At 43.2% G+C, this 14,992-nt stretch overlaps 2 protein-coding genes across 3 annotated transcripts in view; one reads left to right on the plus strand and one right to left on the minus strand.

Annotated features, from left to right (window-relative positions):
* LOC126365914 (phospholipase DDHD2) overlaps positions 1 to 14,992 on the minus strand; it is a 213,888-nt gene that overhangs the window by 169,867 nt on the left and 29,029 nt on the right. The window lies entirely within an intron of this gene.
* The window catches only part of LOC126365915 (uncharacterized), a 72,973-nt gene that overhangs the window by 48,769 nt on the left and 9,212 nt on the right, over positions 1 to 14,992 (plus strand). For both annotated transcript variants that reach the window (XM_050008653.1, XM_050008654.1), the window contains exons 2-3: positions 5,073 to 5,274; positions 8,152 to 8,311. In XM_050008653.1, coding sequence (XP_049864610.1) covers positions 5,073 to 5,274; positions 8,152 to 8,311 — 362 coding nt within the window. The remainder of the gene's footprint in view (positions 1 to 5,072; positions 5,275 to 8,151; positions 8,312 to 14,992) is intronic.

A 14,992-nucleotide genomic window follows, 5' to 3' on the forward strand; every position in this document is an offset into this window, starting at 1 on the left:
GATCAATAATTAGGAGAACTAGTGGTTCTACGAGTTTCTTTTCAAGCTCAAGAGGCGACACAGAATCGCTGGCATCTCCTTACCGACTGCAATAGTGCGTTCAGTCCTGGCTTGCGATGGCTCAGAATTGTCCCCAAATTCATTGCAGAGAAAAAGTTAGTTCTGCACTGTTCAGGATAATAGCAGAAACTGATTCTCTGAACTGAACAAGAATTAATTTGTAATCGACTAAAAGTGCTTGCGTCTTAGGCGTAATAAGTTTCAAACTTCTATTTTGGGTCCCTTGCGATAAGTCGATTAACTGAGCGTTTATGTGCTGGGTGTCCGTGGACTGATTTGTTAACTTGCATCTTGATACAATTTAAACTCGTCAGCATCTAGGTGACACATGCAGTGGAAGAGAGCAGTCGAGACATCAGTAACATATCAAGAGAAAACTAATGGATCTTTCGCATCCCAAAACACTGATGCCGTACTTCATACTGATTACATCCTCTTCGCCTGAAGAATCGTCTTCTGTCCAGTGTTTCGATTGTTGTTTTGATACTGGTATATACTGCTGAATCCAACTTTGCCAAGAGATATGTTACTCTACACCATGAACTGCATGCAAAAATACGACTGCAAGATCGGTTTTTCGTACATAGAGATCATCCACCGTCAACTGCGTATATTCTGTACGTTTGTATAAAATGACGTTTGTATCAAATACGAAATATTTGTGATTTAAACTTTATGTGGATCAATGTGATGCACAGGTAGTCGAGTGTACGCGTGTGTACGTGTTACAGCTGTAAAACACTAAACGGCCACACTTTGTGGTCGTACAGGACAATACTGTCACGGAGTGAAAGCACGGAACTGGAAATTGGAAATCTGCGGTAAGGTCATATAGAATCAAACTGCAGAGGTCATCAGTCCCTAAGCCCACACTACTTAATCTAACTTAAACTAACTTACGCTATGGGCAACACACTCACCAATGTCCGAGGGAGGACTCGAACCTCCGACGGGGGGAGCCGCACGGATCGTGACAAGGCGCCCAGAACCGCGCGGCCACGGAACTGATGGTCAGTGACCTCATAATTGACACATACGTCATTTGATACAGACGTACACATTACTGGGTTTTCAGAATGAACGTCGGTGTTTTGAGGATTTTCAGCATTTATTACATTCAACTTACGACCATAAACAATACATCAAATGAAAGAGCCACTCAAATAACTTTTATTGCAAGTATCCAATGTGAGCGCCACTCGTCACACGATGCACATGGAGTCGATAAGCGAGTTCTTACCAAACTATGATCAGTGTGTCTGTAGTATTTGTTGCAACAACTGCTTCAATCCGATTTCTTAAATTGGGTAGATCAGCTGGCAACGGAGGCAAACACACATTATCCTTTGTGAACACTCCAAAGGTAAAAATCGCATGGCAACAGATCGGGTGAACGTGGAGGTCAGTTGCGGACAATCCAACATTCGGATATAACGTCCTTTAACCAATTACGCACTGAGTTATACCAGTGAGACAGCGCACCATCTTGCTCCTAAATAAAGGTCTCTGGTTCATCTTCTTCCAACTGAGGAAAGGGCCATAGTTCTAGCGCATCAAGATAAGGAACAGCAGTTACGGTTGCTTCATCGAAAAAGAAAGCTTTCCACCGGGATATGGCGCTAAACACATCCAATTTAGGAGATCTGACGCCATGCAGTTTTTACCTTTGGAGGCTTCATAACGGATCATGTGTATGTGCCTCCGCTACCAACCGATATACCAGGACTGAAGCTGTTGTTGCAACAATTACTCCACACCCAAACATCAAGGGTTGGGAATAATTCGCCTATCGACTCGATGTGTACCGTGTGACTGGTGCTCACATTGACGCTTGCAAGGAAAACTGTTTGAATTTCTCTTTCTTTTGATGTATTATCTATAATTGTAAGTTGAATGTAATTAATACCAAAAAACCTTAAAATGTCAATATTCATTTTGAAACAGACTGTATATGCCACTGATGATGGGCTGTATGTCCAGACAGCGGTGTGGCAAATACTAATTTTTACATACAGCTCATGGCGGAAGAGCACGGTGTCTTTTAAAGAATACTTATGCGCTGCACAGCATCAAACATACAAGATTTCGAATCCAAGTTTCATCCACGCTCACATAGCGATGCAGAAAATCACTTCTGTTTTTATGAAAACGCGCCACAGCAGAAATCGTCTTGCGAATTAGATTTGACGCATTGTGAGCAGATGTGGCATCCGTCTTGCACAAAGTTTTTTAATGTGTAGTTCTCCAACAACGCAGTGATCCTACAAGGGTTACATTTTCCCGTTTGTGGTACGGGTCCCTGACAATAACATTTCTAAGATTTTGTTTGCTTTTAAAGGTCTTCCCAAGAGCACAGGGTAAGGCGATTGTGAGAAGAAGGGGGGCAAATGATATGTCACTTGTGTGGCACAATGCAGTTCGTCGTATAGTGCTTAGCGCTGCTGCCTCTCGATTCCCGGCCGAGTCGGAGATTCCTCTACTCGGGGACTGGGTGATTGTGTTGTCCTCTTCATTCCATCCTATCTCCATGGGCGTGCTAGCCACCCAGACGGGGGGTTTCCCGGCCATTAATGGCATAGTGCATTTCACTGTAGAAAAATGTTCTGGAACAGGCCCTGATATGCCCACGCACTACAAGAACAAACTTGTGTACAAAAGTTATGTTTGATATATATATGACAAATTTAACTGTTGACACGTCAGGGGATACAGCTCAGATCTCCACTAATGAAATATTAACACCGTGACAAAACAATTCATTCACAGAAGCAGAACAACCTTCATCGTTATTGACGGAATCACTTGGGAAATACTGTCATCTTGAGCTTATTTGTAGATCTAATGATATTACTGACACTGGAATAGTCCTAAGAAGCATAAAGACATTCATTCGCACAGTCAGCCGGATGCTCATTCCCACAAGCAAAATATGAATAATCAGCAAGAACCTACGAAACTATTGCAGATTCTTCATTTTTCTGAACAGTCTCTAAAAGCAGGAAGAACTTCAAGACGAAAATAGTAAGTTTTAAATATCCAAACACAATCGAAATGCTAAATATGCGAAATGCACATTAAGAGAATCAAGGTTGATACATTGACCGATGGCGTAAACACCGAAGCAGTTAAAATATCAAAAATGTCCAGGAATAAGTAACGTTTTGGTAAAAAAAAAACTCATAAAAGCATCTTTTTCGCACCAAAATTTACTCTTGCGAGAAAGAGCATTTCTTAAGCTGGTTTGCTACGCAGTTGCCATCACTGCTCAGACATTTGTAATAGCGGTAAAATAACTTTTTTATGCCCTCAAACCAAATTTTGTATGCCCTCTTCACAGAAAAGGCCGTCAGTGAAGACAGCCACTGCTAACCGCTGTTTATTGCGTCATCTTCGCAGTCAAAGCGCCTTCCTGAAAAATCACGCTTCAAGTTCAGCGCGCGAGATCGGCGCTGTACGTGACGGATGATCGAACTGCTCCCGGCGGAATTGTTGAATAAGGTTTAAACTGAAACCCTCAGAATGGAGGCGTGGTTGTCATGAAGCAACACAATGTCTTGACTAAACATTTCAAATCTTCTGCTTTGAACTGCGCGCCGAAGTTTTCTCACTATTTCACAATAACGTACCGCACTGAAGATTTCGTCTCTGCGAAGGAACTCAACAAGCAGAATATCCTGTCAGGTCCACAAAACAGTGCATACGGTTTTTTTATGCTGATAGCGATGTTTCAATTTTTATGTTTTTTTTTTGGGGGGGGGGGCGTGGGTGGGGGGCCGTGAGTGCCTCCACTCCGTTGACTGTTGTTTTGACTCTGGAGTGACATGACGAGCCCAAGTTTCATAACCGGTCACAATTCTATTTAAGAATTCATCTCCCTCACTACTGTATCGGGATCGCGAAAGCAATGCCAAAGTACTCCACAGTCGCTTCGTTTTGTGGACACCCTTAAGCGACTTGGGAACCCAACGGGACTGGAATAGATGGGTTCAAATAGCTCTGAACACTAAGGGCCTTAACTTCTGAGGTCATCATTCCCCTAGAACTACTTAAATCTAACTAACCTAAGGACATCACACACATCCGTGCCCGAGGCAGGATTCGAACCTGCGACCGTAGCGGTCGCGCGGTTTCAGACTGTAGCGCCTAGAACCGCTCGGCCACCCCGGCCGGCGACTAGAATAGAAGGGAAAAATGATATAGGTACTCAAAGTACCCTCCGCCACACATCGTCAGGTGGCTTGCGGAGTATGGATGGAGATGTAGAGAACACAATTTGCGAAAATTTGAGCGACTTGTGACAATCTCATGAAAAACAGTTTTTGAAATTTTGGAAAACTCATCACATAGTATTCATATTTTGAACCGTCTGACTTCACGAATTTTCTCATTAACTTTCTGAACCAGACAATCATTGACAAATGAAGGCCGCTCATTCCGTACTTCTCCATGAACACTGGTTCGTCCATCGTTGAACTGTCTCATCCACTTTCTCACCATTCCATCAGTCATTACCTTTTCACCATAAATCGCTACAAGTTGACGATCAATTTCAGCTGGCTTAAGATTCTTTGCGTTCAAAAAATTTACTACACAATGCACTTCACAGCCGGTGGGCTCAGAGACTGTCTTAAACTTTTTGAACGATCACTAACAAATATAATCACAACACAATCGGGTTGTAATGGCGTCAGTGGAAAGACGACGAACCAGAGAGACGATTGCGAACGAGCGGAACTGCGCCTCTAGTGCAGCGGTAGCTGTAGAACGAAACGCCATTCACTTTTCAGACACGCCTCGTAAATCACGTCAGAAGACACGAGTTATTTCGAGGTCCGTCCGTCGTGGCGCACTAAACAACAGTAAACTCGGGATCTGTCCGCAATGTATTAAGGAAAGGTGCGTAGCTCCTCTGGCGCTCGGAGCCTGGTATTGTGACTTACGGTAACAGCAACATGTCAAGAACCGCCCGATACTTCGCTTGGGGAATCTTAACAGTTCTGTTCTTGTCACAGAGTCACGACCGAAGAGGGAGCAACGCCAGCAGTGGCAGGAGGAGCTCGTCACTGTCGAGCTGGACGACACGTCTGCACTGAGAGCTCTGCCCGGAGAGACGGCCCAGGTCCGGCTGCGCTTCATCAACCAGAGGAGCGTCGCCGTCGCGCTCTACCTCACAATCGCGGATACGCACAACTTCATTACAGCCGGTGTGAGACGGTAAGCAAGAAAAACCTGTGGGGATAACTCAACCTATCCTGCAGTATCAATTTTAGCTCTTGAGGTGGCAAAACTCATGTGATGTCTCCTTTTGCCCGGCGCAGTGCAGCAACTCCATCTTGGCATGGACTCAACAAGTTGTTGGAAGTCCCCTGCAGAAATACTGAGCCGTGCTGCCTCAACAGCCGTCCGTAATTGAGAAATTGTTGCCGGTTCTAGATTCTGTGCACGACCTGACCTCTCGATGATGTCCCATAAATGTTCGATGGCATTCATGTCGGCGATTTGGGTGACCAAACATTTGCCCGAATCGTCCAGCTTGTTCTTCAAATCAATAGCGAACAATTGTGGCCCAGTGACATAGCGCATTGCGGCGCACAAAAAGTATATCGTTGTTTGGAAACATGAGTGGCTGCAAGTGGTCTCCAAATGACCGAACATGACCATTTCCAATCAATGATCGGCTCAATTGCACAGAGGACCCAGTCCACTCCATGTAAACACAGCCCACACAATTACTGAGCCACCATCAGCTTGCGCAGTGCCTTGTTCACAACTTGGGTCCATTGCATCGTGGAGTCTGCGCCACACACTAACCCTTCCATCGGTTCTTACCAACTGAAATCGGGACTCATCTAACCATACCACGGTTTTCCAGTCGTCTAGGCTCCAACCTATATGCTTACGAGCCCAGGTGAAGCACTGCGGACGAGTGAGTACTGCTGTTAGCAAAAGCACTTGCGTCGGTCGTCTGCAGCCATAGCCCACTAACGCCAAAATTTGACGCATTGTTCTAACGGATACGTTCGCCGTACGTCCAACATTGATTTCTGCTGTTATTTCGCGTAGTGTTGCTTGTCTGTTAGCACTGACAAAGCCTCGCAAACGCAGCTGCTCTCGGTCGTTAACTGAAGGCCGTCCTCTCACTATGTTGTCCCTGGTGAGAGATCATACCTGAAATTTGGTATTCTCGGCACACTCATGACAATGTGGATCTCGGAATATTGAATTCCCTACTGTTTCCCGAAACGGGATGCCCGATGATTCTAGTTCCAACTATCATCCCGCATTCAAAGTCTGTTAATTCCCGTCGTGCGGCCATAACCACGCCGGAATTCTTTTCACATGAATTACCTTAGTACAAATAATAACTCCGTCAATGCACTCCCTCTTATACTTCATGTACGCGATACTACCGCCATCTGTATATGTGCATATGGCTATCCCACGACTTTTGTCACCTCAATGTAACAATTTTTGCACTATATACAGGTTTAAATAAATGATTCACTCACTTTCTAAGCTCAATATTTTCCAAAATATTATATGTAGAAGCATGACTGATGCATTAACAGAATCGTAAAGTCACCAAGTTTGCATTTTGCACTCTTCAATTCTTTATAAGTGCCCCTCTGGTCAAGTTCATTCCATACCTTATGCAGCAACATCCTGTCAATGGTCATCACAGCACCACTGACGCGTTCTCTGAACTGTTCCTGTGTTCTTGGCAGTGGGAGTGCGTAAACACGGTTCTTATTGTACCACCAAAGGAGACAGAAGGCGTTAGGTCATGCGGCCTTTTGGGGAGGGGAGAGGCAAAGGAACTGAGCCACGTCGTCTTCACCACTACGCTCAATCGAGCAATGCAGAAATTCGTCATTTAGATAGCGACAAACATCGATGCTCCAATGAGTGGGTGCCCCGTCTTGTTGGAAGATGAAATTCTCGGTATCAGGAGTCAGTTGTGGAAACAAAGCTACAACTTTCCACAGAAAGAGATACCCGTCACAGTCTTCTCGCAGAAGTAGTACGGGCCGTACAGCTGCGTCTGTGACATTGCTCAAAAAATAATAACCATCGGCGAATCTCATCCATGCGCCACAAGTTCATGAAGATTTTCAGAGCCCCACTTCTCACATTGCGACGGTTAAACCTTCCAGGCAAATAGAAGGTTGCCTTTTTTACTGAATATCAGCTTGGGGGCGAAATGTTCATCCCGAAGTGAGTCCCGCATTGCGATGCAAAACTGAAAGCATACGCCATATTTTTCTGGTTTTATTTATGGCACGAGCTGCAGATGATACGAACTGAAATGTAACTGCCGTCGCCAAATTTTCCACACAGTTTGCTACGGAATTCCAAGTACGTGGCTTGGGGGGACCAAAAATGGTTCAAATGGCTCTGAGCACTATGGGACTTAACAGCTATGGTCATCGGTCTCCTAGAATTTAGAACTACTTAAACCTAACTAACCTAAGGACATCACACACCACCCAGTCATCACGAGGCAGAGAAAATCTCTGACCCCGCCGGGAATCGAACCCGGGAACCCGGGTTGCGCGGACCGCTCATTATTTTGGTCTGATTACGAAACTTTCCCTCACCTTCTCCACGATAGAATGACACACATGGTCGCCCCGTACTTTTCCATTTACAAAGGCAACCAGTATTCCTAAACTGTCGACACCAACATGTGTTTTTCTGTTTACATGTGGGTTCTTTTCCATAATTCCTTCTGAACGCATGCTGCAGTGTTTTAACAGATAAACATCTCGCGTATTCCAACACACAAAATCTCCTTTCTCCCTTTGTCGCCATTTCATCCAAGTACTGCTTACATAACGCCAGTTGAAGGGCACAATTTCAAGTCCGTGAGTTACGGTTCTATTCTTGCACCAGTCATATTTTTATATGTAATACTTTGGAAAAAATAGAACTTTGAAAACGAATGAATCAACATTATAGCTCTCTATAATAGAAGGGTATGACCATAACCTGTTTGTCTATCATAATATCAAGTATCACATTAACATGTTACTAACATAAAGACAAACTTTATTCTGTGAGAAATCTGACAAGCAACTTTTCTGTTTCCAGAGTTTACGTTGGCCAACAAGACGTTGAAACGTTATCAATTACTGTTACTATACCAGGAGACACGCCTCTGAGAACACTAGACTTAATAACCATCAGCTCAGCAGAAACACAAAACTTCAAAGCAATAAATGCAACCGTCTATTTTTACGTCACGGAAGAGGTAATACATATGACCATGTATAGCTATATTATACATGAAATGCGTTTGAACCACTGCCACAGCATTCTAAAGGAGTATGACTTCTAGTCGCCCGCATGAAAGGTGACCAGTTAACTGTAGCCAGAGGCCAACCAGACTACCACACTACTTAGCATGCTGCACAACGCAACAAGATTGACTTCAACAGCTCTTTCAGAACAAGAGTCAGTTGGATTCTCCTTATCACCACAAGAGTTCTCAGCTGCACAAGTAGGAAAGCATCCTGCAATGTATGCTTAGACCTCAGTTCCTGTCAGCAACCCCTGATTCCCCTATGGTCTCATCATACTCTTACCACCCCCTCCCCCTATTATTTTTTTCCCTCTATTTCATTCCAAGTCTTTCTTGTAACCTTCCCCTACATGTTTTCACTAGTCTACAAACCTCCTGCCCCCCCCCCCCCCCCCCACTCTCTCTCTCTCTCTCTCTCTCTCTCTCTCTCTCTCTCTCTCTCTCTCTCTCTCTCTCTCTCTCGTGTGTGTGTGTGTGTGTGTGTGTGTGTGTGTGTGTGTGTGTGAGAGAGAGAGAGAGAGAGAGAGAGAGAGAGAGAGAGAGAGAGAGAGAGAGAGAGAGAGAGCACATGCTTGCATTCCCCTTCAACATTTCTAGCTCTAAGGAAGGACTTGTCCAAAAACACTTTTCCCTTTTTTAGTGTTCTGTACCTTAATCTGTGAAAATGGAACCCTTATATGATCACTTTGTTGTCTGTCTAACTGTAATGACCCCTTTTTCTCATAAAAGGATACAGGTATCAAGTTGAAAGTAATGTGACACACTAAGGTGTAGGGTCGCTTGGCAGTGTAAACATTTTAAGCTTGTAAGTAAACGAAATCAAAAGAAATGGTCATTTTTCTCAGATTTTTTGATACTTGCAAACTCACCCATCAAAACCTGTAGGATACTCCTTGTTACTTAGAATCATGAAATTTGGCAAGAAGCAACGTTTCACAGTACATGTAAAGGAAAAAAAATTGAAAATGGTTAACTTGTGAGTATACCATTTTTTTTTTAATTTGTTGTCCGTCCATCCTCTGACTGACTGACAGACAGACAGTCAGTTGGTCGGTCGGTCGGTCAGTCAGTCAGTCAATCTGCCTGTTTGTCTACCTGTCTGGCTGTCAAGACCCCTTCTTCTCAGGAATGGGGTAGAGATATCAAGTTGAAATTTATGTCAAATGCTAAGCTCTATGGTCTCTTGGCTGTGTAAATAATTTAAGCTTCTAAGTTCACGCAATCAAAAGACATGGCTGTATATTTCAAATAGTTTGATCCTCACAAACTCACTCATCAAAACCTATATGAAATATCGATATACATGTCGATCCTGAAGGTGTAGTGATAAAGTGTGTTCTTGTAAACAACAAGGCCATGGGATCAAATTTCCGTTGGCTGATGGGTTTTTTCCTTTTTGTTTAGACCTAGCCTTCGCCTCTCAGCAATATGAAGTGTCATTAGAAACCACATGCAGTTCAGACTCCATGTTAAACTGTACGTCCAATTTCCTCAGTTGGATAACTGGCATTAGTTGGGAAAACACAGGTCACCAAAGTTGTGTCCATCAGAAAGACATGCACCAGGCAATCTGAGCCACACTAAATTACTATTACTATTATTATTATTATTATTATTATTATTATTATTATTAACTACATACATAATTAAGTTTTTACAGAACCCCCTGAGTGCGAATCCTACTTGTCCTTATCCAGTTTTTTCATGTCTGTTCACTCCTTACTGCCTCCCCTATTTGACAAGTAGTGATTTATACTCTCATACATATTCTTTTCACAATCTCTTATTTCATTAATGTATAAGTATGCATTTCATTGAATATGTTAGCCAGCACAAACTGCTACATACTGGTATGCATTAGTTTTGTAATATCTGTGATGGTGTCGTGGATCTACATGATATTTATGCTATACACTAATATGTCTAAATTACATAACTTCATAGCATACTCTTGATCCTTTGGTTGCAGGCACATTGAAAGAAGCTCACATAAACTTGATTTTTGTATCAGTTCTGCACTGTAAACTTGCAATTAAATATTTCTGTTTAACTATAAATGTAATAAAATATGCCACTTCCCTTTCTTTCACATATGCTTTTTGTGAGATAAATAACTTACATAGAAACAATCTGAACTATAGAATTTAAAATATCCTTTTTTCTCCTCAGTTGCAAGTTACTTTTGGCAACTGTAACTTTTCAGGAACTATTAGTCTCTCAATCCCCCCCCCCCTTTTCCCATGAACCATGATCCTTTCCTTTAGTGGAGAGGCTTGATGTGCTTCAGCGATACAGATAGCCATACAGTAGGGGCAACCACAACAGAGGGGTACCTATTGAGAAGCAGGCAAAAGTGTGGTTTCTGAAGAGAGGCAGCAGCCTTTTTCAGCAACTACAGCAATAGACTGGATGATTGACTGATCTGGCCTTGAAACATCAGCCAAAATGGCCTTACTGTGCTGGTACTGCAAATGTCTGAAAGCAAGTGGGAAAACTACAGCCACCATTTTTTCCCCGAGGGCGTGAAGCTATACTGTATGGTTAAATGATGATGGCATCTTCTTAGGTAAAATATTCCAGAGGTAAAACAGTCCTCCATTCGGATCTCCATGCACAGACTACTCAGGAGGGTGTCATTATCAGGAGACACAAGACTAGTATACTACTGATCCACATGTGGAATGTCAGATCCCTTAATCAGGCAGGTAGGGTAGAAAAATTAAAACTGAAAAAAGAATAGGTTAAAGTTAGATATAGTGGGAATTAGTGAAGTTCAGTAGCAGGAGGCTTAGGACTTCTGGTCAGTTATATAAATGGTTATATATACAAAATCAAACAGCGGTAATGCATAAGTAGGTTTAATAATGTGTAAAAACATGGAAAGTGGTTAAGCTACTATGAACAACATAGTGAATCCATTATTGTAGCCAATGATGCTAATTTCTTAATTCACTAATTTCTTAATTCAGAAGTATTTCTATTAGCCAACAATGTCCACAGTCTTACTGTTCATTCAGTTACTGCTCTACCATCAAAGATACTGCATGACACCTTAACTGTCTCCAATGTCATTTACATTCAAAAAGGGAAATGCGACGGTGGTTTTGAATGTTACTGACTATCACAGCAAGATTAATGACTTACTAGATCCGCAGACTTACAAGAAGCTGAGTAAAGACCCGACTGATAAAGTTCTTAGAACGGTTACGCGGTTAATTAAGAAGTCCTCTATCGAACAGAACGTTCAGAAAAGTCTGTTCAATTCAGTTGCGCTGCCACCAAGACTCTATGGCTTGCCGAAGGTTCATAAACAACTTGTTCCTCTGAGACCTATAGTGAGTGCCATTGGTTCGCCCACCTATTCTATTGCCAAGTTTTTGACAAAGCTATTACGGCCGCATGTGGGACGATCGGACTCCTATATCAAGAATTCTGCACATTTCATCAGTAAATTAAGCGGCATAGTGGTCCAGCCAGAGGACATGTTAGTCAGTTTCGATGTGGCATCGCTATTTACTATGGTTCCTCTCAATGAGGTGTTGCAACAGCTAAATAGAATTTTTCCTCCCGACATTGCAGAACTATTTAAATATTGCCTTACGACCACATATTACAAATGGAACGATGAGTTCTACGAACAGACTGATGGCGTGGCAATGGGGAGCCCCTTAAGCCCGGTTATAGCTAACTTTTTCATGGAAAAATTCGAGGCGCAGGCTCTAGAAACTGCCAACAAAAAACCGAATATCTGGTTCCGCTACGTAGATGATACGTTTGTGTTGTGGAGGCATGGCAGAGAGGAACTAGGCCGTTTTCACAAACATATAAACGGTATTAATCCGAAGATTCAGTTTACCATGGAGGAGGAGGCAGAAGGGAGACTAAATTTTCTGGATGTGCTAGTTTACAAGAAACAGGATGGCAGCTTAGGCCATACAGTTTACCGGAAACCCACGCACACGGATCGTTATCTACACCGGGATTCGAACCACCACCCACAACAAAAGCGAGGCATAATAAAAACGTTGGCGGATAGAGCGAGGAACATCTGTGAACCTGGGCTACTGGATACGGAACTGGAACACCTCACTGATGCATTACTCAGGAATGGTTACTCGGCTGCTGAGATAAAAAGAGCGTTAAGACCGCCGCGTGAAAATCATAGCAATGCACAAGCGCTTGCAAAATCGAAAGTTTTCCTGCCTTTTATTAAGGACGTCACTGACCGCATAGGGAAAATATTGAAAAAACCGAATATCGCGGTGATTTACAAACCTACCCGGAAGATACAAGAACACCTGAGATTGGCTAAGGATGCTCGTAAACCGCTGGAAAAAGCAGGAATTTACAGGATCCCGTGTAGTAGGGGAGTTATATGTGGGTACCACAAAAAGAACGGTCAAAAAACGACTAGAAGAGCACAAGGGCAATTGTAGAAGGGGAGAGATTGATAGATCAGCTGTTGCGGAACACGCTTTGCAGTCAGGAGACCACCACATTTATTTTGATAGAACTCAAGTACTGGCAGCCACAAGCGGATATCATGAAAGGCTTTACAGAGAGGCTATAGAGATTATGAAACACCCCAGGAATTTTAATAGGAAGGAGGAGGGCGTGAAATTGAATGACATCTGGATGCCGGTGCTGAAGAAGATGTGTACCAGTCTTCCGCCATGGGATGATAGCAACAGCGGACGGCGGCAACCGACAACGGCCAATTGCGCTCGCGTATTCAAAACATGTGACGTCACGCCTATGCGCGGGAGCACGCGAAAACAAAAATTTGCTGCAGTCAGTAATGAGACAGTGTGTGTTTCGGAAGTTAACAGAAGCCACGAACCCCCTTGAAGATGTCCTCCGCAGATGGGGACGAAACGTTGGGTTACAATGCGAAATCCATCAGACCACGGCATAATAGCCCGGAAAAGAATTTTAATCATGACAGTTCCGGCCGTGAAAGTTTACATTTTACAGCCTTGAGAATTGTACTATTTATCGAGTAATCGAATTCCAACGGATTTCTTTTGGAACTCATGTGGATCATCTCACACTTTTCGTTATTTAGCGTCAACTGCCACCTGACACACCATACAGCAATCTTTTCTAAATCGCTTTGCAGCTGATACTGGTCTTCGGATGACCTTACTAGACGGTAAATTACAGCATCATCTGCGAACAATCTAAGAGAACTGCTCAGATTGTCACCCAGGTCATTTATATAGATCAGGAACAGTAGAGGTTCCAGGACGCTTCCCTGGGGAACACCTGATATCACTTCAGTTTTACTCGATGATTTGCCGTCTATTACTACGAACTGCGACCTTCCTGACAGGAAATCACGAATCCAGTCGCACAACTGAGACGATACCCCATAGCTCCGCAGCTTGATTAGAAGTCGCTTGTGAGGAACGGTGTCAAAAGCTTTCCGGAAATCTAGAAATACGGAATCAACTTGAGATCCCCTGTCGATAGCGGCCATTACTTCGTGCGAATAAAGAGCTAGCTGCGTTGCACAAGAGCGATGTTTTCTGAAGCCATGCTGATTACGTGTCAATAGATCGTTCCCTTCGAGGTGATTCATAATGCTTGAATACAGTATATGCTCCAAAACCCTACTGCAAACCGACGTCAATGATATAGGTCTGTAGTTAAATGGATTACTCCCACTACCCTTCTTGAACACTTGTGCGACCTGCGCAATTTTCCAATCTGTAGGTACAGATCTATCGGTGAGCGAGCGGTTGTATATGAGTGCTAAGTAGGGAGCTATAGTATTAGCGTAATCTGAAAGGAACCTAATCGGTATACAATCTGGACCTGAAGACTTGCCCGTATCAAGCGATTTGAGTTGCTTCGCAACCCCTCAGGTATCTACTTCTAAGAAACTCATGCTAGCAGATGTTCGTGTTTCAAATTCTGGAATATTCCATTCGTCTTCCCTGGTGAAGGAATTTCGGAAAACTGCGTTCAATAACTCCGCTTTAGCGGCACAGTCGTCGATAACAGTACCATCGGCACTGCGCAGCGAAGGTATTGACTGCGTCTTGCCGCTTGTGTACTTTACATACGACCAGATTTCTTCGGATTTTCTACCAAATTTCGAGACAATGTTTCGTTGTGGAACCTATTAAAGGCATCTCGCATCGAAGTACATGCCAAATTTCGCGCGTCTGTAAATTTTAGCCCATCTTCGGGATTTCGCGTTCTTCTGAAATCCGCATGCTTTTTCCGTTGCCTCTGCAACAGCGTTCGGACATTTTTGTGTACCACGGGGGATCCGTTCCATCTCTTACCAATTTATGAGGTATGAATATCTCAATTGCTGTTGCTACTATATCTTTGAATTTGAGCCACATCTCGTCTACATTCGCATAGTCAGTTCGGAAGGAATGGAAATTGTCTTTTAGGAAGGCTTCTAGTGGCACTTTATCCGCTTTTTTAAATAAAATTATTTTGCGTTTGTTTCTGATGGATTTGGAAGAAATGGTATTGAGCCTAGCTACAATGACCTTGTGATCACTAATCCCTGTATCAGTCATGATGCTCTCTATCAGCTCTGGATTGTTTGTGGCCAAGAGGTCAAGTGTGTTTTCGCAACCATTTACAATTCGCGTGGGTTCGTGAACTAAC

This window comes from Schistocerca gregaria, chromosome 4 (assembly GCF_023897955.1).
Source record: "Schistocerca gregaria isolate iqSchGreg1 chromosome 4, iqSchGreg1.2, whole genome shotgun sequence".
Taxonomy (NCBI): domain Eukaryota; kingdom Metazoa; phylum Arthropoda; class Insecta; order Orthoptera; family Acrididae; genus Schistocerca; species Schistocerca gregaria.